The following is a 27,853-nucleotide window of genomic DNA, read 5'->3' as shown; positions in this document are numbered from 1 at the left end:
GTGGTGCAAGTGTTTCCCTTCTCCTCCTGACTGACTGTTCCCATCTTGAGTTGAGAGAGCTTGGCCACCAGTTTGTCTGTATAGTTGCATCTCTCACATACATTTGTGTTTATTGGAAGGAGGAGAGTGTTGTCTGTGTACATGAGGCAATTGTAACATTGCCTTAAGATGCCCAGATTCACCAGCTGGACTGGAGAGTACACCTGAAACTGCCCTTTGGACATGCCTGTACGGATAAATTAACTGTTTTACTGATTGTCCGGTAGGGATGAATAGGGAGCCTTGTACTACTGTATAGTAAAGGGGGGTGTAGTGCTAGCATTTATTAGTGCTTACTGAGAGCTTAGAGCAAATGCTGAACTGTAAAAGGAAGGTTAGAGTGCTTAAGTTGAGAGTTTGACTAGTTCCAAGGGAAAAATTGAACAGCACACTTCGTGGAGCCGGGAATAGCTTAATCCTAGCTAACCGGGTTTTAAAGCAGGGAGATGAAAGAGATAGAAATTAGCCCAAAATGGCCAATAAACTACTAGCTGCTGGGCTGAGACCACTCCTCCAGGGACAGATAGGCTGCTCAAAGCTCCCCACTCTCATTGGTGAACAGAGAAACTTCCTTCTTATCCAAGTAAGGATATGGGCAACACAGGAACTTGTACCACAGCCCTGAATTCAGCAAAACCTGAAAACTGGACTAGACTAGCTTAGAAAAGGTGGGAAACAAGATTATTTTTTTTTTATTTTTTTTTTTTCAAACAATACAGTAAACTTACACTAAAAACACTTTAAATGCTCAGAACAGGCTAGCGCACTTGAGTGTGTAGCCTAGGACAGTTAAACAGATGATTACAACACTAAAATGACTAACACAACTTTAAAAGTGCAGTCAGAAAAAATAAATACAGTATGCAGCTAAAAAATAGCTTTTTAGAGCACAGAAACGCTAGAAGATTGTGTTTAGGCGAAATTAGCAGTCACAGGAAAAAATTGCAGAGAAAAAATACTTAATCAATCAAAAGTCACTTTTTTGTCACTCTGCTGCCTGTAGGACTCTGCAGGACACCACAAAGAGCTTTGCTGAGTTGTATACAAGTACAAAACCGTGCAAATGTGGGTTTTAAAGCAGGGAGATGAAAGAGATAGAAATTAGCCCAAAATGGCCAATAAGCTACTAGTTGCTGGATTGAGACCACTCCTCCAGGGACAGATAGGCTGCTCAAAGCTCCCCACGCTCACTGGTGAACAGAGAAACTTCATTCTTATCCAAGTAAGGATATGGGCAATACAGGAACTTGTACCACAGCCCTGAATTCAGAAGAACCTGAAAATTGGACGAGACTAGCTTAGAAAAGGTGGGAAACAAGATTTTTTTTGTGTTTTTTTTCTTTTTTTTCAAAAAATACAGTAAACTTACACAAAAAACACTTTAAATGCTCAGAACAGGTTAACGCACTTGAGTGTGTAGCCTACAACAGTTAAACAGATGATTACAACACAAAAACGACTAAAACAACTTTAAAAGTGCAATCAGAAAAAATAAGTACAGTATGCAGCAAAAAAAAAAATAGCTTTTTAGAGCACAGAAATGCTAGAAGATTGCGTTTTAGGTGAAATTAGCAATCACAGGAAAAAATTGCAGAGAAAAAATACTTAATCACTCAAAAGTCACTCTTTTGTCACTCTGCTGCTTGTAGGACTCTGCAGGACACCACGAGGAACTTTGCTGAGTTGTATTTTCAGCATTAACAGCTATTTTGCGACATTAGGGACATTCGGTAATGTGAATAATAAGAATAGAATGTGTACTTTCGGCGAAACACTTCTCTAATAAGTACACTTTTTTTCAAATTTCGAGATTATGATAGTAAACCATATATATATATATATATATATATATATATATATATATATATTGGTCTACTACCGTAGATCAAAATTACACTATTTCAAAATACGATAGTAGTGTCACACAAATGCAACACAGTGCAGGAAATGTCCCGTTCAACTTAGTGGCTTTCGCAAAAGTGCACTTTCATTGAAGTATACTTTTGCGTTAGTGGGACACTACTATTGTAATTCGAAATAGTGTAATTTCGATCTACAGTAGTAGACCCATATATGTGTATATATATATATATATATATATATATATATATATATATATATATATATATATATATACACATTTCTATATATTTATATCTATATCTACGTATATATAAGATATGTTTTATCTATTTAGATATTAATATATATATATATATATACACACACACACACACACACACACACACACACACACACACACACACACACACACACACATACATTTACATGTTGAAATACATTTCCTGTACTGTTGAATGACTGGGCTAGATGATATGTTTGTGAAAACATTAGGGTTATGTATATCTGACATGGCTTAGTGGTAAATCACCTTGGCTATGGTGTGCAGGGTCCTGGGATTGGGCTCTGCAAAGGCTGTGTATTTTGTTGCTGGGCAGAACAAGAACCATTGGAAACTGAATGATTAAGGCACTTTTGAGCAGTTGTAAGCGGGTTTGCACGGGTTTGCGTGGAGGTAAGCACTGCTAACGTCCCGTTACAGTTTCTCTTAACTAGTGTAGGCATTGCTTACCCACACGCAAACAGGCTTAAACCCGTTTACTGTTGCTTAAAAGTTCTTATTCCCGCTTACTCCCATGCTACTTTCTTTAAAAGAAAATAAAAAAGGGTTGATAGAAAAGTGGTGAAAAAGGGGCACAAAGAGGGAAAGACAGTAGGAAAAATAGCTAGGGATGTGCAGGAAGGGTGTAGGGAAGGTCCATAGCTGCCCATTTCTTCTACAGCAACATCTGTGCATATACATTGAATTTGGAGGTAGATTTGGACACTCAAACCCCTGAGAGAGGGGTGAGTACAACAATAATAAGTTGTGTTGCCAATTAATCCAGATTACATGTGTCCAGTGGACATGTGTGCAAAATGGACAGCTATGTATGGGGCGAGATTTTTTGGGGAGAATAGATTGCCCTTTTTTTTTTCAAGTGAGACTGGGATGTTGGGGTGGGGTAGTAGGTATATTTGGTGAGGTAGGTTGGGTAGGTTAACAGACAAGACAAACAAGACACATACAGGGGCAGTATATGACACATGTGGGGAGTAAACACCTTGATGGGGAGGGGCATTGGGAAATCAGAAGCCCATGAGCCCCCCTAGTGGAAACAGTGGGACTGAGGTTCCCACCCATGGTCAGTCACCACTGCACCTTCACAGCCCCAATGGTGGCTGTGCTGGGGGCTGAGTTGCAGAGCCAGACTGACACTCTAGTTGTGACACATGGCCCTCGAGCTGTCATAGAAGATCACCACACTGCTGGTTGAGCTCTCTATGCACCATGACCCTGATCTGGTGAAGGGTGACAGTTTCCTGTCCATGCCCACTCATGGGGGGTGAGCCCCATCCCCTGAGGCAGTTCCACCCAAAGGTGGTGCAGGACCAACGGACAGGTAGGTCCCAGGTTGGGCCCCAGACATGCTGGTGCCACGGCCAGCTGAGGTGGGACAGGTGGGTCCGCTGGGACCGGCCTTCCCAAATGCGCTATAGTATTTAGTGTTTAGATTTCATCATCATATGTGGGTTAGTAATAGTCAACACATTCCAGGGTTAGGTATAACAGCACGCATAGATATTCCCATTAACACAGATACCAGATATGGAACAGTTGTATAGGAAACATAACACATGCACATATGGGACCACAGTGGTAATAAGAACAGCATGCAAGTACATTGATGGCACCATGCCACCAATGTTGGAATATTTCATTATAGCACACGCATGGGAGCAATTAATATATTTATCAAACAATTGGACATTATCAGAACATAGATGTCATTACATACCAGTTGGGGTGGGTATGTTGATTATTGTTGGAGATATGGTGGGGGGGAGAAAGATGTCAATTAACAACTAGTATATTTCTGTAGTACACATTACTCTCCTAGTCAGTGCTGTTATCTGTACCTTACAAGTCTTACTACACTAACCTATAGCTTTAGTTTGGATGGTGATATGGCTGTCATCATCGTTATACATGAACTGGTTTTACCTGCAGTATACACCTCTTACCTGCTATACCTGTGGAGGGAATGTTTGTTAACACTAACTGTTTCTACACATACTCCCAGATTCCGGGTTGATGTTGTGCACATAGCTATCCTACTCTTTCTGCACAGACACTATGCTGGGACATATAGTGACCTGACACACACATATACATGCTTTCCTACACAGTTATATTATGTAGCACATTGTGAGTGACAGTGATCAGTGATACGTTATTATTCAGAGAAACTGCAACACTCACAATTTCCTACAATACTAGAGTGAACGTACCAGTACAGGTTATTATGGTCTTTATTTCTCAGCACAGTGTTCATATCCGATGTACCTGTGGGAGCAATGTTTGTTAGCACTACCTGACTTTTGCCACACAGACTTCCAGATTTCACATTAGTATTATGCACATACATCTCACTCTGTTACTGTGCACACTCTAGTCACAGCTTGACAACATGGGGGTGTTGATAGGACGTACTTGGCTTATTACTCTCCTAACAGTTTTGGGGGTTGCTACAGTGACAGGTTTGTTCTCATAGATGTTGGACAATCATTTGTATTCCCTGTTTGCTGGCTAAACATCTGGGATCATCCCACAGACTTACCAGGGGGACAGGCAGCAGATATGGGCCCATATACGGGACATTCTGGCCTCATTTGTACAGTTGTGAAGTATGATTCTGTATGCAGCCTACTTCCACTCCTAGGATTCAGACAATGTCTGTGTCTGCTACAACCTAAACACACTGTCCATCACAGTTGTGTCTGCTATATATGTATTGCTGTATATCTCCTATCTACTTTCAGTCTTATTAATTGCCTGTGCTTTTGTATTCTGACCTTGTATTACAACACTCATACAGATTTCCTAGACAGTTATATGTTGTAGGACAGTGTGGGTGACAGTAATGTGTAATACCTCATTATTCAGAGCAACTGCATCAGTCACAATGCCATACAATACCAACGTAACAGTACCAGTACTGGGTATCATTCTTGTATTTCTGGGCATAGTGTTGGTATCTGACAGACCTGTGGGTGAAATGTTTATTAGCACTACCTGAATGTTCCCACAAGCAGTACCAGATTCCACATTACTATCATGCACATACATCTCACTCTATTACTGTACACACTCTGACCACAGCTTGACAAGTTGGGGTGTAGATGGGACATACATGGGTTCTTAGTCTCATAAGGTATTGGGGAGTTGCTAGTGCGCCAGCTTTGTTCTCATAGATGTGTGCCAATCAGTTGTATTTCCTGTTTACTGCCTATATGTCTGGGATCATCCCACTGATTCTCCAGGGGGAACAGGTTGATAGGCAACAGATATGGGCCACTTTACTGGACATTCTGGACATATCTGTACAGTTGTGCGTATGATTCTATATGCAGAGTACTACCACTGACAGGATTCAAACCATGGCTGTGTGTGCTAAAAAACAACAGTTCACATCTCAGTTGCATGTGCTATTCGTTTTTTGTTATCTGCATTTTCCCTGTTTACTGTCTATGTGTCTCTCAGTTGTACTAAATGGCCTCTGGGGATTACACCTGTCATATACAGGCATTCCTACACATTCAGTTTATGGTGCACGGTGTGGGTAACAGTGCTTAATACAACAGTACTATTACATGATTGCAAATCTACATTACCATATGATACCAGAGTATACACATGCAGTCCAGCAGTTAGACCTTTATTGTCAGGCTATTACACTTTTATTGACGTACAAATGATGTGAGACTCTTCCTGCCATATTCTCTAATGTATGCAGTATTTGCCTTGAACAATACAGGTTTTATACAGGCAATTAATTTACTACTACTTTTAGTTTTATTTCCTGTGACAGTAAATGCATGAGTATTACTGACCCGACTCACATTGCAACCTCACCAGGCGACTGACGTGGGCCTCCTCGTTAGCGGCCCACTCCATTGCAGCTGTGGGGGACATAAGAGGAATATTTAGCCATACCTATCCATGATATACCTGAGCTGGCAAGTGTTACACAGATAGTGGGGTGATACTTACACACAACTGGAACATCCCCTGCCGCTTTAGCCTCTTGGATCCACTCCTCCAAGAGGTCCCCCTTACGCTGCTTCAGGTCGGCATGGTGATGCCTGACCTGCTCACCAGTTCAGGGTATGCCAGTGGTACTAGTGAGGTCACGGGCAAGATGGTCCCAGGCCTCTGCCTTATATTGGGAGCCCTGATACTGGCCCTGCAGCAGTCTCTGATCATGGTCTTTGACAAGGAGTCCTGCCATGACTTTTGGCTCCTGGATGCACCTGCGCTGCACCCAAAAGCACACATCTTCTCCCCTTACTGCCATTGTGCCTGCAAGGGGAAGCTACAACCAGTTATGAGATGTATTCCCACCTCTTGGGTTTAAGTAGGGCCAATTTCCCACACGTTTCCATGATTGGCCAATTTTGAAAAGGCTAGGCTATGGGCAAACCTGCTTACCTCGAGTTGGCATTGTTTAAAGGGGTATAACACTGGGCACATTGAGTTAGCGGGTGTACACATTGCTTACACCTCCTAAGCTGGTCTGTGCAATGCTTAGCATTGCTTACATTAGACTTTGCATTATAATTCCTTCTTGGCATTGAGTTGTTATTCATTACACCTTATATGTATGCCTGGTATCCATGATTCATGTGTACATACACTGTATGGGGTCCTTATGTTTTATTGGGGACTTCAACACTCTATTACAATTACACCTGACTTCTGGCCTTACTGCTGTGCTCTGGTTCATGCATTTATGTTATGTAGTTGATTAAGTTACATATGTCTGTATACTGATTCCTTTCACAGGTTCAGTTTGGTTTTACTATGGTGAAGACCTGTTTGCTGATACCTCATTTTTCTGCACTTCTGTGTTGGCTTGGTGGTTAACTGCTGTAACTATGGTATATAAGGTCTTGGGTTCAAGACCTGCATGGCTGTTTAATTTGTTGCTGGGCAGAACAAGGGTCGTTGGATACAGAGTGATTAAGGCATTTTTAAGCAGTTGTAAGTGGGTTTGTGCAGGTTTGCATGAGGGTAAGCAATGCTAACCTCTGGTTAAATATGCTTACAGAGAGTTAGCCTCAATATTGCTTAACCTGTGTGTGCATTGCTTTCCCCTGTGCAAATGGGCTTAAGCTCACTTACTAGTGCTTAAATATGCTTACTACTGCTTATTGCTGCTTAAACCTGCTTACTAGCGCTTTATTCATTACGACATTGACACCTCACATGTGCATTTACTGCAGTACTCCAGTTCATAAATATGTTATTTAGTCGGTTATGCAACATAAATATTAGTCATAACGTGCCTTGCCATAAAAAAGGGAATGTGCTGCAGTGGGACTCGAACCAGGAATGCCTGCTTGTAAGGCAAATGCTCTGTCCACTACACTATTGCTATGCTGCTTCATTTGCATACATCTTCCTTGTTATCCTCTTCAGCCATTTAAGCTGCATTAACTGTAGCTAAGTGATGGGCACATCTGCGCACCTACGGTTAGCTTTAATCGAATATTAAAACAAAAAAATAAAGGGCTTGTTCATTTTATTGGTGATTACTTGCTGTTGTACATGAGGGGGAATGTTGGTGGGGATATGTGAAGACCTCTGAGTGGTCTCGCTCATTTCTTACCCCTTTCTGCTGTTCTTCATGGTGGGGGCATGTATATTCTGAGAGGTCTGCTCTCAGACACACCCCTTGCACTCTTATATGCTCTGTGTAAGATTAGGAGCTCAGGCAGAGCATCTCATTACTATGCATGGCATGCTGCCGTCCTGCCCCTAAATGGCCACCTCCATGCAGGACTAAGCTAGTCCTGCACAGAGGAATAGTAAATCCAGGGGATTGTCATTACTCGCATTGAGCAGTTTATGTGCCTAGCATTTTCAACACTTCCTAGTGAAATATTAAGAGGTAGTCTGGGAGAGAAGAACTCTAGCACTGTATCAAGACATGCAGACATGAAAACATTTTGTATCCATTGTTTTAGAACTCTTAATAAAAGAGAATTTCTAAGCCAAATTAGTTATATTTTGTGGAGAAAATGACCTTCAAATATAAAAGAATCTAAGCCCCTCACCACATAGAAATCTCAGCTCAGTTCTTGGGTAGGCCTTCACTATTATTTTACTAATATTTTAGAGTCCATATTTTATGTTGTCTACTAGACCAGTACACAAGAGTAGTTTATGAAACTATGAAACAAGAATGATAATATCCACTTTATTTTGCATGTTTGCAAATATCATTTGATATACTTTTCAGTTTGGAATCAACATAGCCTTGATTGTTTGAAAATAATTACTCTGTCATACCTGACAGTGTGATGTAAATGCCAAATAAGCATAAAAATATATTTATTTTACTTTTTACTACAAATATCATTTGCAGAACTGTTTAACGTGGAAGTTGTAAATTCATCATTATTTTAATTTCTGACAGGAGCAATTTTTAGATCTCAGATAGTGAGAAGATAGCCACATATAGCCAAAATACAGATTTAATTTCCTTTTTTTATTTTTTTTATGTTCAAAAATATCTTTTGGTGTATTGTTTAATAAGGAGGTAGCATATGATAGCACGGTCTTCATTCTTTGTCAGATGTTATTCTGTGATACTCAGCTAGGAAAAGTAAAAGGCATTTATAAACAAGAGAAGTAATTTTCTTTGCTTTACTGAAATGTCACTCGTTGTATTATCTAATGGTGAAACAACATACAAACTACGTAGTCATGATGGTCTGATAAATGCTGTTCCATAATGTCCAATAGTAAAAAGATACAGATAAATATAAGCAAAAGGAATATTACACTTTCTATTGCATTCTTGGAAATATTATTTGCTGCACTGTGTAATGAGAAACAACATACAGCAATATGGTCTTGACCGTGACTTAATGAAGATTATTGTGTTCTTCACTAGGGTGTAAAACTGAAGTAATACAATCTCAAATAAGCTGCTCTTTGCATGACTGAATTTACACAGCCTCAGGATGCTGTATTATTTCAGTCACACACAAATTTGTCTAGTGGCTGGAGGCTGAATTACTTTACTGCACTACTGTAAATGTGAAAATAAATGATCAGTGGGAAGCAGTCTTCATTATTATAGTATTGCTTCTTTGAAAAGTTCTATTACCTGATACTGGATACCTATCAAATAATCAAACAGACAAATTGTCGGATGTCATATGGTCAAACCCATATCATCAACAAGTCAGTCCATAGAAAGCTCAGACAAAGACAACACCCACATACACTACAAAAACTGCTTTTGCAGGGGGCAAGCCCCTCTGCACCCCTCCACACGCCATGCTAATTATATATACCAAGTCCAAGATTATACTACAGTGGGGGAAAAGGGCAAATTTCCTGATCCCTACTGTAACAAGATCTCAGTCAGAATGGTTCAACTGATGGAATCATCAATGATTTGGGTCTGACCATATACTGTTTGACAATTTGTCTATTCTATTATTTAATGAGTATCTCCTGATACTTAATATTCAGGATTAATAACCAGATATGGATAAGATGAATATTTACTTTACTTCAGAGGACTACAAATACAATTTGATGCATTATCAGTAGAAGTCCAGTACTGTGGAAAACTTTTAATATCCTGTGGCTATATTAATTTGGCATGCAAATGCAGTTTGGTAAAAGAGATTATCATCTGGGAGAACTGTTCAGTATTATGGTCATGATTGTTTGACAAGCACTGTTTTCTGATCCCAGGTGGTGAGATATAATAGCCAAGTATAAGCAGGAGGAGCACTTCAGTTTAACATGTTTGCAAATTTAATTTGGTTTGCTCTGTGAGATTATGTTAATTATACCTCACTAATGCTCTTGTAACAAAGATAGTCACAGCAAACATGGGGAATAAATTGCAACACCTTGGGCTTGATTTTTTGACAAGTGCTGTTATGTGGTAGAAAGAAGTAAACTCTATTAGCCAATATATGAACATGTGTATTTCATTGTGTTTTATGCTTTTTGTGCATGGTTGAAGTATTACAGCCTCAAGCAAGGTGCTAAGTGCTCGACAAAATTAATACAACCTCCAAATGTAGCGTTGCACTGTGCACGATGGAATTAATACATCCTACAGATGTTATTCTATTCTCCATAGAAGTAATTCAAACAAGATACAGATACCTTATTTTATCTCAGTCAACCTGAAACACTTTACATTTGGTGCACTGTTTAAGGAGAAATGACATAGCAATATGTCTTGATTAAATTAACTAATCAAGAACATTCTGCTGAATGTTATGTGCAGCTAAAGTAATATCATGTCATTAACGGTGTTACCAGTGTGACCGAACTAATGCAGCCCTCCAGATGCTAAGCTGTAGTGTGCAATAACAAAATTAAATCAGTCTGCCTGCATTACTCTGTGCATGGCAGAATTCATACAGATGTGGAACAAGAAACTGTTTTTACCCAAGTTGAACTGAATATTTTTATTTGAACTGTATTATCATAACAAGAAACACAGAGCATTTTAAAATAATCATATGAAAGTTGGTTGAACAGAAAAAATGTGACATTGATTGCTACTGAGGAAGAAATTATACTGATTTTGGTTTAAGTTTCAATTTGCAGTATTTGTTACTCTATTAACATGGATGATGAAATCCTTTTACTGGTAGCACATCACTTTGAAGTCTTATTTATTTATATTCTATTTTACTTGATGTGTATATGGATTTGCTTTGATGTTTTATAAACCTATTGAAGCACATTTGTGAATGATGCAGAATATTGTGCTTGTACATCTATACAATCCTACACAATGATTGTACATTGCATATGTATAAGTATAATTTTGTGTAGTCTCTTCCCTTCAGCTATTCACCAGGCTAAGTGACCTTCGATATAATTGCTTAATACTGAATGTAGTAAAACCGTTTGCAGTGCTTTTTTCCCAACAAGATTATGGAGTTGCCCCCCTATAATTAGTTTACTGGTTCCTTTTGATGGCAGAAAAAAAGGTTTGTAGGTTAGTTGTGGGTGTTAATTGCTACAGAGACTAAACTCAAGTGTCTTGCTATTGGTTGATGTGCCCTATTAGATTTGTGGTACATGTTTTCTGTATTATAAATAAGTTGATTTAGTGTGACACTGCCCAGCAGCCACTGGTACATCTGACTACACGTTATACACGTCTCCATATGCCTTAAGTTTCTGTATGCAACCTACTCCCCCAATTTGTATTTCAATATTCAGTAATCTTGCAAAGAGTCTGTATTTCCTGCTAGGTTATGAGTTGCTCTTCATGTGTAGATTTAGATTGTTTGTTTTAGATTGTTTTAAAAAAGCATCATCTCCTGTAAATCAAGTTCATAAACATACATACATACTACCCCAGCCAGCCCACATCAGTAAGCACCTGGAATAATAAATTTACAATTTCCAGCCATATCTGTAGCAAGCCTCATTGAAGTTGGCAGCTTGAAACAATGTAGCAATTGTCTCATGTTTACTGACAGCTACCTACTACTTAAACCAGAAGACACAGAGTGTCAGAGGTGTAGTTATACAATATTAATGGAGGCAAAACTCACTCATAAACCAACAACAAATAATCTGGTTTTCAGTACCACACAACCCAACACTAAGCAACGCATACCCAGCAGTGACCAAACCAAAGGCCTACATATGCTGAGGTTCTTAAAAGTGACCTACCAAAGCCACAAAGGCTTCCCAAAGGAAAACTAAGAATCAAGCACCCTTAGCAACCTTACAAACAAGCAGACATCACAGGCAGTACCCACCATGAAATATACATTTAAGAGTCACACTGACTCATTTCAAAAGGCAATAAGGCAAACCTCCACACAATCCAATATCTTAGTCACACTGATGCACCACTCACCAGGCTGTGCAACGATGAAGTCATATTCAGTTGCCTATCAGCTCCAAGGATTTGCCACATCATGCAAGAACTCAAGTCCTTACACCAGAAGTAAATATATGATGCAGTCAAAGAACATGTGGGTGTAAATGACTAGAGATGTGCCTCCATGGACTATATGAAGAGAAACATGATGGAATATGTAGCTGTAGCTAGCATGTACCTACCCATACACAGTATTCTGTCATCACCAAGAATGATGCAGCAATATGAATGAAAGTTTATTGATTTCAACATTTGGCTTAACTTACTTAATCATTCAAGGAGGGTACAATGTATATCAGCCTGGGAAGATATGGCAGATAGTCTCAATTGCTTTGTCAAGAATAGGTCCATAGGTGTGTACTAGGCTAATGGCCCTGGAGCCTTTACAAGCCTAGCCCATAGAATTACCCTGGCATCATGCCACCCAACCTTAGCTCCCAATGCTTCTGTTGAGTAGAGCCACTGGAGTGATCCCTGAGGTGAATTTTCTATTCCCCATCCACTCATCAAGATTTCTCTTGAAGAGGGCCAGTGAGGTGCTCTGCTTGACATGTATGGGAAGTCTATTCCATAGCATGGGCAGTCTCTGGGGTATAAACCTCTCCCTCCAGCACATTCTGTTGATTGTGATAATGAGGTTGAGGTCTCTTGAGCGTGTTGTGTGGAGGGATTGGGATTTCTTTAGATGTAGCATTTCTAACAGAGCTGGATATTTCAAAAATGGACTGTTCTTCTACCCCAGGTCCTTTGTATATTAGTTAAATATCCATAGTGCCTTTTTAGTCAATGCCAGTCTTTTAGTCTTCTAAAATGAGTAAACAGAATCCAGGTAATATTAAGGTATTCCTGCTAAATGCTAGGAGATTTAACAAAAAAATCCACTCCCTACAAGCACTCCTTACTCTGAAAAACATTGATATATGTATCATCACAAGACCTAAAGAGCATTGAAAGCAGTCCTTTCATGCAGGGTTTCAATGCCTTTCACCTTTTCAAGCCTACCATATAAGATGATGACACTACAGGTGGTAGTGTCTCCATATTCTACACTTTATCTCAAGACCATTTAGACAAGATAATGATCTGGTACTCCTCCCCATTCAACTTACTGTTACCAAAAAGCTTTTATCATATTATTCCTACTAGGACCTCCTCGGTGTCACCCACATCCCATACCAGATAACATACCGCACTGCCTACTGGCAAGTCAGAAACAATACATGTCTAATCCCCTACAGAGGTTTTCATTATCAGCCTCAAAACAGGCTTCATGCCAGATGAATGGAGGACAGCAATAGTCATTTTCTTGCAACCCAAGCACAAAGGTGGGGCTTCAATGGACCATGTCAATTACAGACCCATGAGCCTGACCAGTCTCATTTGTAAGGCTATGGAAAGGATCATTATGGAATTAATATATAAGGATATAGGTAACCTACAGACTCTTAATCCAACCCAGTTCTGATTTATCAAGGGCAAGCTCTGCCTACTTAATCTGGTCAAGTTCTACAGAAAAAAGTACAGAAGCAATGGATGAGGGCAAAACTGTACACACAGCATATCTAAAACTTGCAAAGTTGTTTGACATCATCATCACACACACTCAGGTATTGTAGAGAAACTCTCCCAGCTAAATGTCAATCCCTCTGTAACTCATTGGACTGTAAATTGGCTCAAAAACAGAACCCAGGAACTTAGGGTGGACAACTATACTTCCTCCAAAAGACCTGTCACTAGCAGTGTACTCCAGGTTCAGTCCTTGGACACTCCTCTTTCGCACTTACTTCTCAGAGATCAGAGTTAATGTTAAGAGTTTGTGGTTGACCAGGCTTACAGATGACTGTATCCTCGGTGCTATCATAAACTCCACAGATGATACCAAGATCTTCTAAGAGGGCCTGTCCAACACAAATAGTTAGTGTCAAAACCATGGACTAAAACTAAGTACCAAGAAGTATATAGTTGTATACTTCAGCAAGCATGACTCCTCTTGTAACATTTTTGATAATGAACTGCCCTTTGATCACTACTTATCCACTGTTGTTAGCCAGTCCTTTTCATTGCACAGCTTATATCTAAAGGTATTCTGTCCAGATCCAGGGATGTAATTGTTCCAGTATACTCAGCACTCATTAGGTCGATCAATGAGTATGGTATACAGCTCTCCAAATAGGCTATTCTACTCTGAAGTGGCTGTCAGTGTGTAAAAGCAACTCACCGACTTTCCTATTAGTACAGTTAAAGGATTTTAGATCTGAACTGTCATGCGTAATATATGCATTCAAACTGCAATGTTGCTAGGGACGTAATTTATTTTTATTAATTACAGTCAGATATTATAGATTTATCATGTCATAAACAAAATAATCTGAATGAGTTTGGTGAGTGTGTATGAAAGCTGAAATGTTTCATATTAAAAAATCATTGCAGATTTTATCTATAGAAAATGTATGTGATTTTATCACAGCCAAGTCAGGTATTCAGTATCACGATTATTCCAGGGGTCATCTTTATGTAGAAGGAGTTGATACTTTTGTAGTATTTCATTAAAGAAATGCAGACACACTGCATGTTTTGTCATTCAGAATTATTTCATAACTACAGTTGCACAACATTGTACTGCTGTTTTATCTAAAATGTTCATTAGATTTTGTTGCCAATAAACGTATACTAACCTCTTTTTTCTCATGGAGAGCTGTTATAGTACTTTTGTACCTTAAAATACACTGTAAGTGCCGTTATAACTGAATACTTAAATTTGCTGTACATAATATTTCATTAGAAGAATGTTAAACTGTTTTATATATACAGCATGGTGATGTACTGGTGTGTGTATGTCACTTCTGATCAAAATGAGCAATGCAGCATATGTCCAGAATGCATGGCACTGATTTGTAATTACATCATAAGTAAATATTATGTATATTTCTCCAACAAAGTAAACAGTCTATCATTATAAAGATGCCACATCCTTCAAATATCTCTATGTGGATAGTGGCAAAATTGGCCAGCTAAATTCACTATTGAAATGAGAGAAAATCCTTAAATGTGTTACAGCAGTGTTAAGTGTGATATAAACCTGACCATCAAAGTACACCTATGTGGAGGATTTATAAATGCTGACAGAAGGTGACTGAGACATTGTCTTATATACATTTGTGTGTACTGACACCTTAGTGTTGCAGTGTGCTAAAGTGAAATATATTCAGTTTCCCCTTGGTACAGATATATGACTTCTCTTCATTGGGTAATGCACTCTTTATCCAGAAAATACCCGTATTTTCTTGACAGTTTATCAGAAGTACCATTTTCTGGAACTATGACCTTTTCTATTACAAGAAAGATTCTACAACCAAAAGTTCCCCTTTCTGGCAATGTCAATATGGCTGAGACAAACTCAAAACTGAGTTAATGTTACGTCTTTAAATGGTCTAATGGCAATCATAAATATAGTTTTTGTCCAATGCCAAAATATAGTTCTCATATGGTTCTACCATAATATGTCAAAGAGATATTGTGATGTGGTCTCTTATACACAAGTACTGAATATATATATATATATATATATATATATATATATATATATATATATATATATATTTTACAGGCATTTTACAATGACAGGCTCCCAAGTTACATTATACTCAGCTACTGTTAGGAATAGACATATGAGTTCTGTTTGAGCTGGAGAATATAGTACATGTCCAGAACATATCTAAGGTGACGTAACATTATTTTTAGAATTAAAAAAAATGCATATATATATTTATTCAGAATTATGACAGTTCCTGTCAATGGAATGACATCATCACCAAGTGTTTATCTAGTACTTAAAGGTAGAATATTATAATTAAGTTTAGTACATTGGGTATTCATGAATAGTACTCTGAAAGATTTGCTAAGAATGTCAAAGGCTAATTAATATATGACCTAATGCACATAAGTACTGAATGCAGGGTTTATTGGCATTTCACAGTATTGGTCTAAAATGATGCATTGTACTTGGTTTCCATTAAGAATATATAATTTCTTCTAGAGGCAGAAAATATTATATGCATTCAAAAACTATCTTAATGGAACTGGAGTAATAACAGAATTGAAACTGTATGTGTTTTATGACCTTTTCTGTCACTGGAATTATGTTCACCAACCTCAACTTTAACTCGTTTACAATGACATATGCTGTATAAAAATAACACTGTGTATATGTCCTTATGACAAAAAGCAGTAACTGTTACATTCTAGATCTGACTGTCTTCACAAATCTCTTTGAGAACCTGCTGGAACATTTAATCCAGTTTCAAAGTTATCCTATACTGGCAGGTACCACCAGTATTCCTACATAACCATTAAGCTTCTCTGTTTTGGCTACGCTGCTCCTTACAGGCTTATAGAAATGACATTTGCTAGTTAACACACACAGTACATATCAAATCTGTAGCATCTTTTTATGACCTCATATCAAATGAGACTTTAAAACAAGGCTATATTTGCCTGAATTAATTGTATTGAATTAATTGTAGCTCAGATGAGTATAAAAGATCCCATGGTATTTATTAAAACAAGCAGAGATTTATATCCTTCCTTATTTATACTTCTTTACATTATTTACAAATTTATATTCCTAACATACAGTATATCTTGTCACTTCTATTATTTCTAAACATAATAAATAATCTACACAGAAAATGGTCTCCATTTTTTATTATTTCAAAAATGCAAAACAAAAATCTTATTTTATAAGTCAACATCAACTATTGTACAAAATGTCTTTTTGTATTCACAGTTTTTTCTAGAACCATCATTTTATTTCAACTAACACATTTTCATAATTTCTACTTTTATTATACAATAATTATTGACATCTTCCTTTCCACAGTTTCCAGACTGCAACAAAACAGTATCGTGTCCCATTTTTCAATTTTACAGTTTTTCAATCACATATTTCCATATTATACCATGCCAAGTGTCATACAGTATATTTAAAAACTTCCCATTTATATTCCTTTGTAAAATTTCTCCAATAGCGTTCATTTTTTTACATTCTGTATAACAATGTTTTGTTGATTCTTCCTAATTACATTCATCATATCTTCTTTCTTCCAATACCTTATATTTTATATTATTTTTAAATGGTAACCCCTGCTTCATAAAAATATCAGACATTTTTCCTTATATTCTTTATGTCATTTTAGGTCCCCTTTTAATTCCTTCCAGTGATATACCATATACCATATATATTATTTTCCATAATACTGTTATACCATAATTTTCTGCTTTTTTCAGTCTTATTCATATTTACATTCCATAATTATATTTTATTTTCATATTGTTTTCTTTCCATCTTTCCTTGTTTATACATTATTTTCCCTCCTTCATACCTTACATATAAAATGTTCCCTGCCATTTTAAAATGTGCCTATATTACCTTTTCAAGAATGATGTTTCAATCACCATTGATAATTTATATAAAAAAGTGAAAATATTATCTCACTGAGCCACCTCCCACTGATACCATGACTATTCTGTTCACATTCTTCCTTTAGGTAAGCTGATATGGTTACCTCAGATGATTGTCCACTGTTATCCCATGTCCAGTTCGTTACACCACAGAAAACGTTTTAACCAATATACTTGCAAGACCTTATTTTTAGTCTACTGCTTACTGGTTTCAATTCCAGTATGTGTCCTTAACAGAGAGTGTAATTGCATAAAACCAAAACCTGTAGACCCAGTAAAACAAGCACAAGCTTTAGCTGCAGTAAGGAATATACTCTAATTGGGCTCAGTAGCCAGTAACAACTTCCACAAAACATCATTGTAATAGCAAATGAGATGCTTAACCTATATCATTCCAGTGTTGTACTATTAAATGTTGCCCACATTTCTAAAAGTAGCTGCAAACAATAATTCTGTTCCACAGTCCCTCTAGCTGCTGCAATTAATAAGTACTGTTCCTACCCGAGGGACCTGTGTGCAACCTGTAATCTCACTTTAGCTCCCATTACTCATCCCACTATATAAAGCACTGGTGAAAAGAAGTGTAATTACCAAACTTAAAAACCTACTGTTGCACTCCCTAACACATATTAAATTACATGCTGATATCCATCCCAACCCAGGCTCCAACTGTGACTTCCCTCCAACTCAACAACACCTCCCCATCTCCTTTTTTTAATACTCCAAACCAAAATCTCACCGAATCAATGGCACATACCTCATTAACAATCACTTCCAAATCTGATTTATTAATACCCAACTTCAGTCTCAAAAGCTTTGTAAATAAAATTACTGAATTTCATGTTACCTTGGCCACCCACTCTCTAGACATAGCTGTCATAACTGAAACCTGGTTAAAGCCCCACATCAAACATTGAAATTACCTTCAACAGTTATAATATTATTATACATGACAGACTAAACAAAAGACATGTTATGTTTAAAGACTGTCTAAAACTGGAAAAACTAAACTGTACTTCAGCAGACATCCCCAATGCAGAAATTCTAATCACATGCTTGCAAATTAATCCTCATAAAGACATTATTATCATAGCTGCCTACCTGCTCCCTGGCAGCAATCTTCCCAATATAGAACTCCTCCTCTCTTGGTCTGCCTTCTCTTTAAACCAAGAAACTATCATCTTAGGTGACTTTAATCTTGACTGGCTCTCCTGCTCCTCTAACTGCCTCACTAACTTTACCAAGCTATACAATTTCACCCAAAACTATAAGCTATCCCACTTGCACTGACAAACATTTAAAAAATAAGAGTCATTACTTGATTAGAAATTAACCAACAACCAAACCTGGGTTACCAAGCTGGCTGCCTACCTGTCAACCTTAGTGACCACGCCGCTATATTTGTAGTTAGAAGAAGAATTGAAACCCAATCTTACATTCCCTTCAAATACACCCACAGCAAGAAAAATTTCTCCCCTGATATATTTACAGATGTATGTCAATACCTAATGTGTAGTATGTGACCATGGCACCTCTGTACCAGCAGTTAGTATGTGGCAGGACAGGCAGGGATGTATGAATGCATAACCTATGAGGGCACATGTATACCAGTAGTTACGTGTTATACCCATCTACATGGCTGTTAACATCCACATTGTCAGGATTGGTCCACATGTCTTGCACTTAGGGATTATGTGTATACCTCTGTCAGACGGTCCACATATATTGGCCATTATCCCTGCTGTAGTCCACAGGAGCATTAGTTGCTAGCAGTGGTATTGTACTATGATGTCCTTCGGATGTCTGTTAGTAGCCAATGGCGCACATGTTAAAAACATATGTGACCTCCCATACACACCATGTCTGTGAAGACACTCCCTATTACAGTAGCAATAGTCTACAAATATACCTGCTATACATAACTGACATCCCCTTGCACTACAAAGTTGTGACTATACGGTCTGAGGTAGGGCTACACTCCATGTTCAGGACATATGGTGAGGATATATGTACATATGATTATCCAGATATCTATATAGACATACACACATATATATATACATACATAGATGGATATGTATATGTACATAGCTATGCAAATAAACACCCAGATATATACATATACTGATCAATATATGTCTACACATACAGATAGAGATACATACGTACATATACGTATGAATATCTACATATATATTGACAGTAGTAGGTATATCAGAATAGATATGTATGCACATATAGTTATTGACATCTACATATATACCAATATAACTAGGCATATCTGCACACATAGGATGTGCATAGATATATAGCTATATATACATATATCTATATATACATATATGTATATCTATATATACATATATCTATATATACATATATCTATATATACATATGTGTATATGGGAGTGCTACAGAATCCCGAAAGCCCAAAGTCCAGAAGACCATCAGGGGTGAGCTGCCTTAAGGTATATGGATTTACAGTACCATACAATCCACCTTGGTTAAATGCAGGTCTACTGCCACCTGTCATACAGACTGTTCTGTTTGTCAGTGTGCTTGTGATGGTGTCAGTTGTGCCTTGTTATGTAACAGTTACATCCCATTGTGTCAGCTGAGGTCTTTACCCCCTAGGGATTGTCTACAGGGTGTAGATAGAGGCTGCTGAACTATACATCTGCATTACTTACTGTTAATTGTTTGGTATCCTTTAGCCCAGTCTGTCTTTACTATTGTACTACTTGATGGCCTGGGCCTGGACAGCAACATTTGGTAACTTTTCCAGACTACTGTATTAGTATAACTGTTTCACAGTTGCATTACTCAGTTTATGTGGATGTCCGTGTCTAAACAGCTATACCACATGGCATATACAACTGTAATAGTACACAAATAAAGCTTTCCCATTTATGCAAACCTGTGTGTGGTCTTATATCCTTTGATATATGTCTGTGTATGGGATCTGTACGGATCACCGAATGGCAACATAACCAAAACAGATTCGGCCGGGCATACTTGTGCGAAAGTGCTTTTCACCGAAAGGCACTTTCGCGTAAGTATGCCTGTTGTGAAGATCGTACTACTGTGGGGATAAGGGAATACCTCTAGCCATCACCTGAAGACGCCCTGGATTGGCCAGCTTGCCAGGTACTTAGAAAAATACTACTGAGAAGACCTCCCAACAAGATTGTGTAAATTAATCCATCCCGGGTGCTCCCTCCCTGCTTTAAATGCAAAAGGAATACCTTCGGCAATCACCTGAAGAAACCTTGAATTGGCCAGCTTGCCTGGTACTTAGAAAAATACTACTGAGAAGACCCCCCCCAACAAGATTGTGTAAATGTATGTTGCTTAACACTAATTAAATGTAGACCTGATGTACTATTTATAGAGTTAGTCTGCCCTCCCGTGTGCACATTCTAGCAGCCTACCGCAGACCGTTTGCCCTCTCCCCCTCCTGTTATCACTACCCTAGAATATATTTAAACCCAAGACTGGTCCAACTATCCCTGCTGTTTGCTATCTCCTTCTACCATTAGGTGGCAGCATCTACCAATATAAATCCTAGATATTCTTTATAATCCCAACAAGTTTTGTTTTTTCACTAACGGTTGTGAGTTAATATCCTTAGACTGTAAATATCTTCTCCCCCCTGCTAAACCACCCTCTGTAAAGGCAGTCTTCATTTTCTGGCTGGAAATATTTAGCTCATACCTTCCAACTACAGCCTTTAAACTGCTCGTTGCTGATACTTTTTCTGCCATACTCACCTCTATTCTAAGCATTCTTCTGTTGTGTGCATGTAAAGCGTATTTACATTTTCTTAAAAGGTTTGTATGTAAACTGTTTCCACACCTAACACATATCTGTTTTCCTCAAATGAAACTGTATGATCCCTACCTTCAAGCTTAACGAATTTATTAACTATGCATGATATTGACTGCATTTATGAGTAACTATTCTACATAATATTATCTTTAATATTAACTATCAGTTGTATCTAAATTGTATAATGCATCTTGGAGCTTTTCTCCCTGGGCCTCCACTGAAAATGGGTCAATTCAGCCCAGTGGACTTCCTCGGTAATCAAACTGCAAATAAATAATAAATAATAATAAATAAACCACATGTCAACAGCAGGTCCCTTAGGTCTCCTAACTATCATGGTGACTCCCTTTATTCCAATAAAATAGCTAAGACCTGGAATGCTCTTCCTCAGCACATCCAAAACATTCTCAGTGATTCTTCTTTAAAATAAAATAAAATTAAAAGAATATCTCAACAGAAACTGGCTCTACCCCTGTAATTCTCCTGGATAATTCCACTCTCCTGGTACTTCACAACTCTCTTCAACACCTTTAAACAGCTTATGATTACCTCCAAAATTTTGAACTGATTGGTTTGTCACTAACAGATTTTTTACACTATGCCTGATGTTTACTATCTAAACAAGTTTGTTAGTTACTTTTATTAACATATGTTTTTATGTCTAATTTATATCTTAGTTGTTACTAATTGTTTTCTATTACTGGAGTTTTTCTCCCCAGGTCTCCACTGAAAGCGGGCTACTGGCCCAGTCGGACACTACCCGGTTAAAAATGTAAATAAATTAATTAATTAATAAATACTGCATCAGGGATATTTGCACTCATTTGCTGCTAATGTTCATGCCACTTGCATGCAGTGCATTTATGACAAGAATTGCTGTCCACTTCCCACCTTATAGCTACCTCAAGGTATGCTGGCCAAGTGATGTAGCTTTAGCTCATCCCTTGTACTATGGAAACCTGGTGTCTGCTAATGTCTTGTACAACAGATGATTAGACTAACTATAAGAGAAATAACAAGGCACTGCTTGCACATATTTTTCAGCGGGGGGAGAGAGAGTAGAAGGTGGCATCCAAAAGAGTGACATGACCAACAGAGTTCTTGGTGGAGAACAGGGAACCTTGTCAAGTCAGAAACCTAACAGCGCAACTCTTGAAGGGCGGTGTGCATGAAAGTGTGAGCCTGTCAACCTTAGCACTACTGCTGCTGAGGTATAAAAACATAAATCCATATTCCTTGAAATATGATGTAGTCTGGTCCTATCCCTCCAAGTCTTGTCCATGGGTCAGAAACTGAATACCAAGAGAGGATATGGGAGGCTTTTTTTCCCTTTTTCAGCTTGGTTTCTTTTCAGCTATGACCAAACATAGGCTTGGAATAATAAGAATAAATGCAATACGTGTAGCAAATCAATCAGTACTTTTTTTGGCGGGGCGGGGGGGGTGGTACCCAGTGAAAACTCTAACAGAGAGTAAGAGAGCATGCAAATTCCGCACAGACAATAGACCCTGATGCTGGAGGCAGAGATCTTAACCAATAAGCCACTGAGCTGTGCAAAGGTCACTATAGTAAACCTAGGATGGAGAGCAAAAAAAAAAAAAACACCCTGCATATGATGTATTTTGCACTACCGCCATGTTATAGCACTTATAACTTCATAGAATGTGAAGCACTGATCCTTAGTCCTGTAGTATTTCAACACTCAGTCAGCCATTTACCTTAATATTCAAATTAATGAACTCAGTCTTAACTTCTAAAGTCATCAACAGTAAATTAAAGCCTTATGGAAAAATATAATATGATGCTAGTACACCATTACTAAAATGAGTGTCCCGATCCCAGAACATGAATACTTTGTCAATTTGTGCTAAACTGGCCTAATGTGAACAACTGTTTTGCAAATTAAAAATGATGACTTACTTGTTTGAAATATGTAAATGTAATGGCTTCGATGAGCTATATTCAAAGATGTTTGTACCGTTGTATTTTCATGCCTCATGGCCCATATCATGATGGAAACTGGTCACTCAGAGTAACTCAGCCTTTGAGCTGGCAAATTGTCACAACAAGCTCAATGATCTTTTTTTATTTATTTTATTTATTTGACATTTGTTAACCGGGTTGGTCCAAATGAGCACAAAAACCCATTTTCAGTAGACACCCGAGGAGAAAAGTTCCAGTACAGTAAAATCAATTATAAAATGTACATTTAAGATAACAGCAATAAACAGTAATAGACTGGTGCCACGAAGGATAACAGAGGTGAGACCTTAGTTATTACCAAGCATGGCAGATACGATGAAATACAAAACTGAGACATAACTGATACATCTTTGTATCAAAAATGGAGGTAAAAATAACATAATAATAATGTTATTAAAATAACATGCAAAAACTAGAACTAGTACTTCAAACAATCTATAAAAATCAAGTATTAAATATCAATACCAGAATACAGAGATATACTGCAGCATATATCTAAGTAATATATTGCTATGGGACATGTTTTACTGTGTAGCAAGTTTACTTTTGATGTAAGTAAAGTAGTAGACAAAAAGCCCAATTCCATTACATCTAGGATAGCACTGTGGATAGACACTGCCATTCTGCAATAATACCCTGGTAATAAATCCTGGCTCCTCCCTAGTATGACATTATCTTAACATATAAACTCTGTCTTTGGCTACTGAACCCTTTGTCATTGCCACAAGTACACTGAGTACATGTGATATCAGGATCAGATAATCAGATTATGAAACAGTCCATGTAAATGAATCTCATTACCTATTCCTGGCATACAGCATGACTGCAAACCCCTTCAGTGCCAGCAGTTTCCACAGCATCACCTGAATGTTAGACATGACACTGAATGTTTGACAGGTAAAAGTATGCAATGCAATCCAACCTGAGAGTATTGGCATAAAGTAGTGATACCAGTCCAATAATCTGATGTGCTCCATCTGATCGGATTTGATAAGGCTGTTAGTTCTTCCACAGGTTCATAGGTTCATAGGTGTGTACTAGGCTAATGGCCCTGGAGCCTTTACAAGCCTAGCCCATAGGATTACCCTGGCATCATGCCACCTGACCTTAGTTCCTAGTGCCTCTGTCGAGAAGAGCCACTGGAGTGATCCCCAGGGTGAATTTTCTATTTCCCTTCCACTCATCAAGATTTCTCTTGAAGAGGTCTAGTGAGGTGCTCTGCTTGACATGTATGGGAAGTCTATTCCATAGCATGGGCAGTCTCTGGGTTATGAAACTATCCCTCCAGCACGTTCTGTTGATTGTGGTAATGAAGTTGAGGTCACATGTGGTGCGGAGGGATGGGGATTTCTTTAGATGTAGCATTTCTAACAGAGCAGGGTCAGACATGGCTTTGTAAGTCAAGCAGAGATCTACTCTAAGTAGGTGATCTGAGACAGAGAATAGTTGGAATTTTTTTGAGTCTGTCCATATAGGACAAGTGTTTAAGGCCTAGGATCCTCTTTGTGAGGTACTTTTGTGGCCTCTCCAGTTGTTGCAGGTGCCTAGTGAGATACATGCCAAATGGGGCATTGTACTCGATGACTGGCCTAATGAGGGAAGAGTAGAGGGAGACAATTACCTCTTTCTTCCTGGATGCAAAACCCTTAGTAATGAGATGTGCCACAGAGAAGGACTTTTTGACCACAGTGGCAACGTGGTGGTCAAAAGAGAGGTTGCTGTTAACATGTGTTCCCAGATCTCGTATAACGCCATTCATGTGAACCTGAATGGACATATTAATTTATCATCAATAGGACCCTGCGTTCTGCACACAGCTGTACTCTGGTTCATTAATTCTCACTACCCCTACCTTTGTTACTTTGGCTCAGTGCTTATGAGGAGTTTTACTCTCATAGGTAACTGTACTAGCTAGCTTTTCCTTATTCCAGCTCTTTGGTGTTTCCTGTTTAATTTCCTACGGCAGTGCAGCATGGGGGGGGGGGGGGGTGTACTCCTGTTTGTGTCATCCTTTGGGTGAGTCATTAAACCTAAGTCCCATCTGCCTCAGTTGGTGGTATTACAGGTGGATGTAAATGATACCATGGCACTTACTGAAAAGAATAGAGAAACTTCCATGATGCCCTGACCAAATTTCTCCTAGTAGCAAACATCCACCTCAGGTCTCCCTTGAAAAAAGAGGCTACTAACCTGATCAACAAAGGATGAATAAAAAATAAATAAATAAAATCTGTTTTAGCCGGTACACTTTCTTACACACTTTCCCTGTTTTATTTGACTTCCTGAATGTTATACACTTCCCCTAAATTTTCAATGGAGTGTTATTTGAGAATCATTGTGACTTTTTCTTTCCATTAAATAGCTAACATTCCCAAGCCAGAAATGCTGTGAAATGTCATAACCCTTTGCAAATCCTGCATTTTGTCCCACTAGTTTCCTTTATAAACCATCAAAATAATTTCAGTGGTATGGTACCATTTAAAATAATTCATATCAAGAAACACAATTGATATGAGAATGGCCTACCCATATCTAGACTAGAACACAAAATAAGTAGAAGGTAGAAACATGACTGCTTTCTGATCACTGGTAATACTAACACAAAACTGGAATAGCAGGAAAAAGCATTCAGTTATACTGTGCACAGAAAGAGGCCTTAGACTTCTATTTTACAATACACACACACACACACACACACACACACACACACACACACACACACACACACACACACACACGCGCGCGTGCACGCACTCCTGCAGAGGCACTTAAGGTGGAGTCATGGTTCTTGTCCTCCATTACTAACATTGTGTCGCCATCAGATAATTAATTTATCAGTCAGGTTCTCTCTGAATGCGACACATTTAATTACCTTTGGCACAGGTACTTGTGGCAATGTGTTTCTTTTTCCTCATTCTATGATAAACAGAACCACCCCCCCCCCCCGCAATATCTGTTTTGTCATTTCCAAAGGATTCCCATTTGCTCATTCTATACCGTACAGCTTTACTGAACCTTTATACAGTTTTATTCATCAATTTTATTTATCTTGAAATAAACAGTAAAGGAACAGATGGCAACAAATTACTACTGCATCTTCTTTAAAAATAAACTATGCCACAGAGCAGCCATGTGACATGAGAACTGGCATGTAAAAACATACATGATATACCTGACGTGTTCTAATGTCGCATGTGACCCGATAAGCAAGTACAAAAATACACGATATAACTGATAGGTGTTTTATCTCACATGTGACATGAGAAACAGCAAGTAAAAACATACGTAATATAACTGACAGGTGCTCTTATGTCACATGTGGCATGAGAACAAGCAAGTAAAAACACACATGATATACCTGACAGGTGTTTCAGTCTATTGGTATTCTAGTCATAATATGTAGCATTCAGAGTTTACCTCTGAGCAGTTTGTAAGAGGATAGCTTTAATATCTCTGATGTTTCTAATTCATTCTGAAAGTAACTAGTTTCAACAAAATAGCATCAGCCTTACCTCCGTGGCAATTGTTGACCCTGAACCATTAAAGATCCAGCCATCTTCACACCCTGTCACTGACAGGCTTGTAGAATAGTTTGTAAATTGTGATAGTGGATTAAAGCAATCAGATTCTGTGCTGTTCCACTTTATATCATATCTCTGGCACTGGCTGTATGTAAAGCTTTGACCACTGCTTACTGTGGGGATAGTATAATTCTTTTCTTCTGTTAGAGACCAGCCACATGTTTTGCTCAACTCAGCTACTCCAGGGATGCTACACCAATGTTCCGGGGTAAATCCTAAGAAGACAATACCAGTATATATAGGACAAAGAATAAAACCAAGAGTACACGTTATCAAGAACACTTTTTTCTGAAAACATCCAAATTCCCCAATTTGGTGCAGTAAATCATCATATGTTGTCATGGTAGTTGTTAAAAGTATTTATCAGAGCCTGATAATATCACACACACACAAGTAGCTCATACAAGAGATGTGGCAGTAACAGCATTACAACAGCAACATGGGAAACAAGAATGTTTTACGTTATTCACGTTGCTCAGAGGTTGTTAACAGATGCACTGTAAAGGGTATCTGCAGTTCCAAAGTTCATTTTGAAATAACTTGAGGCTGCACTTAATGGTAAAATGAGTAAATAAGTTATTTGTTGAGTTTTAAGTAATTGCAATAAATGAATAATGTGCTAACAGCACAGATGGTGTCTCTTTTAACCTTGCATACTTGGACTTTAAAATGCACTGACCAGATGAGATAAGGAAACAAATTACACTGGGTCGGTTTATGTCTTCATTAAAAGAACATCGTTCAAATGAAGCTGCTTGCAGTTACTTTGAAGGCAATGGCTAAAACTCAGTACTTGAACTAAACCAACTTGTTAGCTGGCTTTCTTCAGGCAGGCTAGTGTTCTTCAGCTCTAAATATTCTGTGAACGATAGCTACTTAAGTATCTTTGTCAACTGTATATGTAAACAACACCGCTCTTTTCATCCTGTGTGTCCTGCTGTTTTGCATTAGTAT

At 38.2% G+C, this 27,853-nt stretch overlaps 1 protein-coding gene across 1 annotated transcript in view; it reads right to left on the bottom strand.

The window, feature by feature from the left end:
- Window positions 1-27,241, bottom strand: part of SLC22A2 (solute carrier family 22 member 2) — a 583,430-nt gene extending 556,189 nt beyond the window's left edge. Inside the window, exon 1 of the mRNA XM_044072890.1 lies at window positions 26,831-27,241. Within this exon, the coding sequence (XP_043928825.1) occupies window positions 26,831-27,241 (411 nt within the window). The remainder of the gene's footprint in view (window positions 1-26,830) is intronic.
- Window positions 27,242-27,853: the final 612 nt, after the last annotated feature.

The sequence above is a fragment of the Protopterus annectens genome, chromosome 1.part0 (genome assembly GCF_019279795.1).
Source record: "Protopterus annectens isolate FY-2018-M chromosome 1.part0, PAN1.0, whole genome shotgun sequence".
Taxonomy (NCBI): Eukaryota; Metazoa; Chordata; order Ceratodontiformes; family Protopteridae; genus Protopterus; species Protopterus annectens.
Note: the sequence above shows the minus strand (reverse complement) of the source record. Positions and strands in the feature narration are given on the sequence as shown.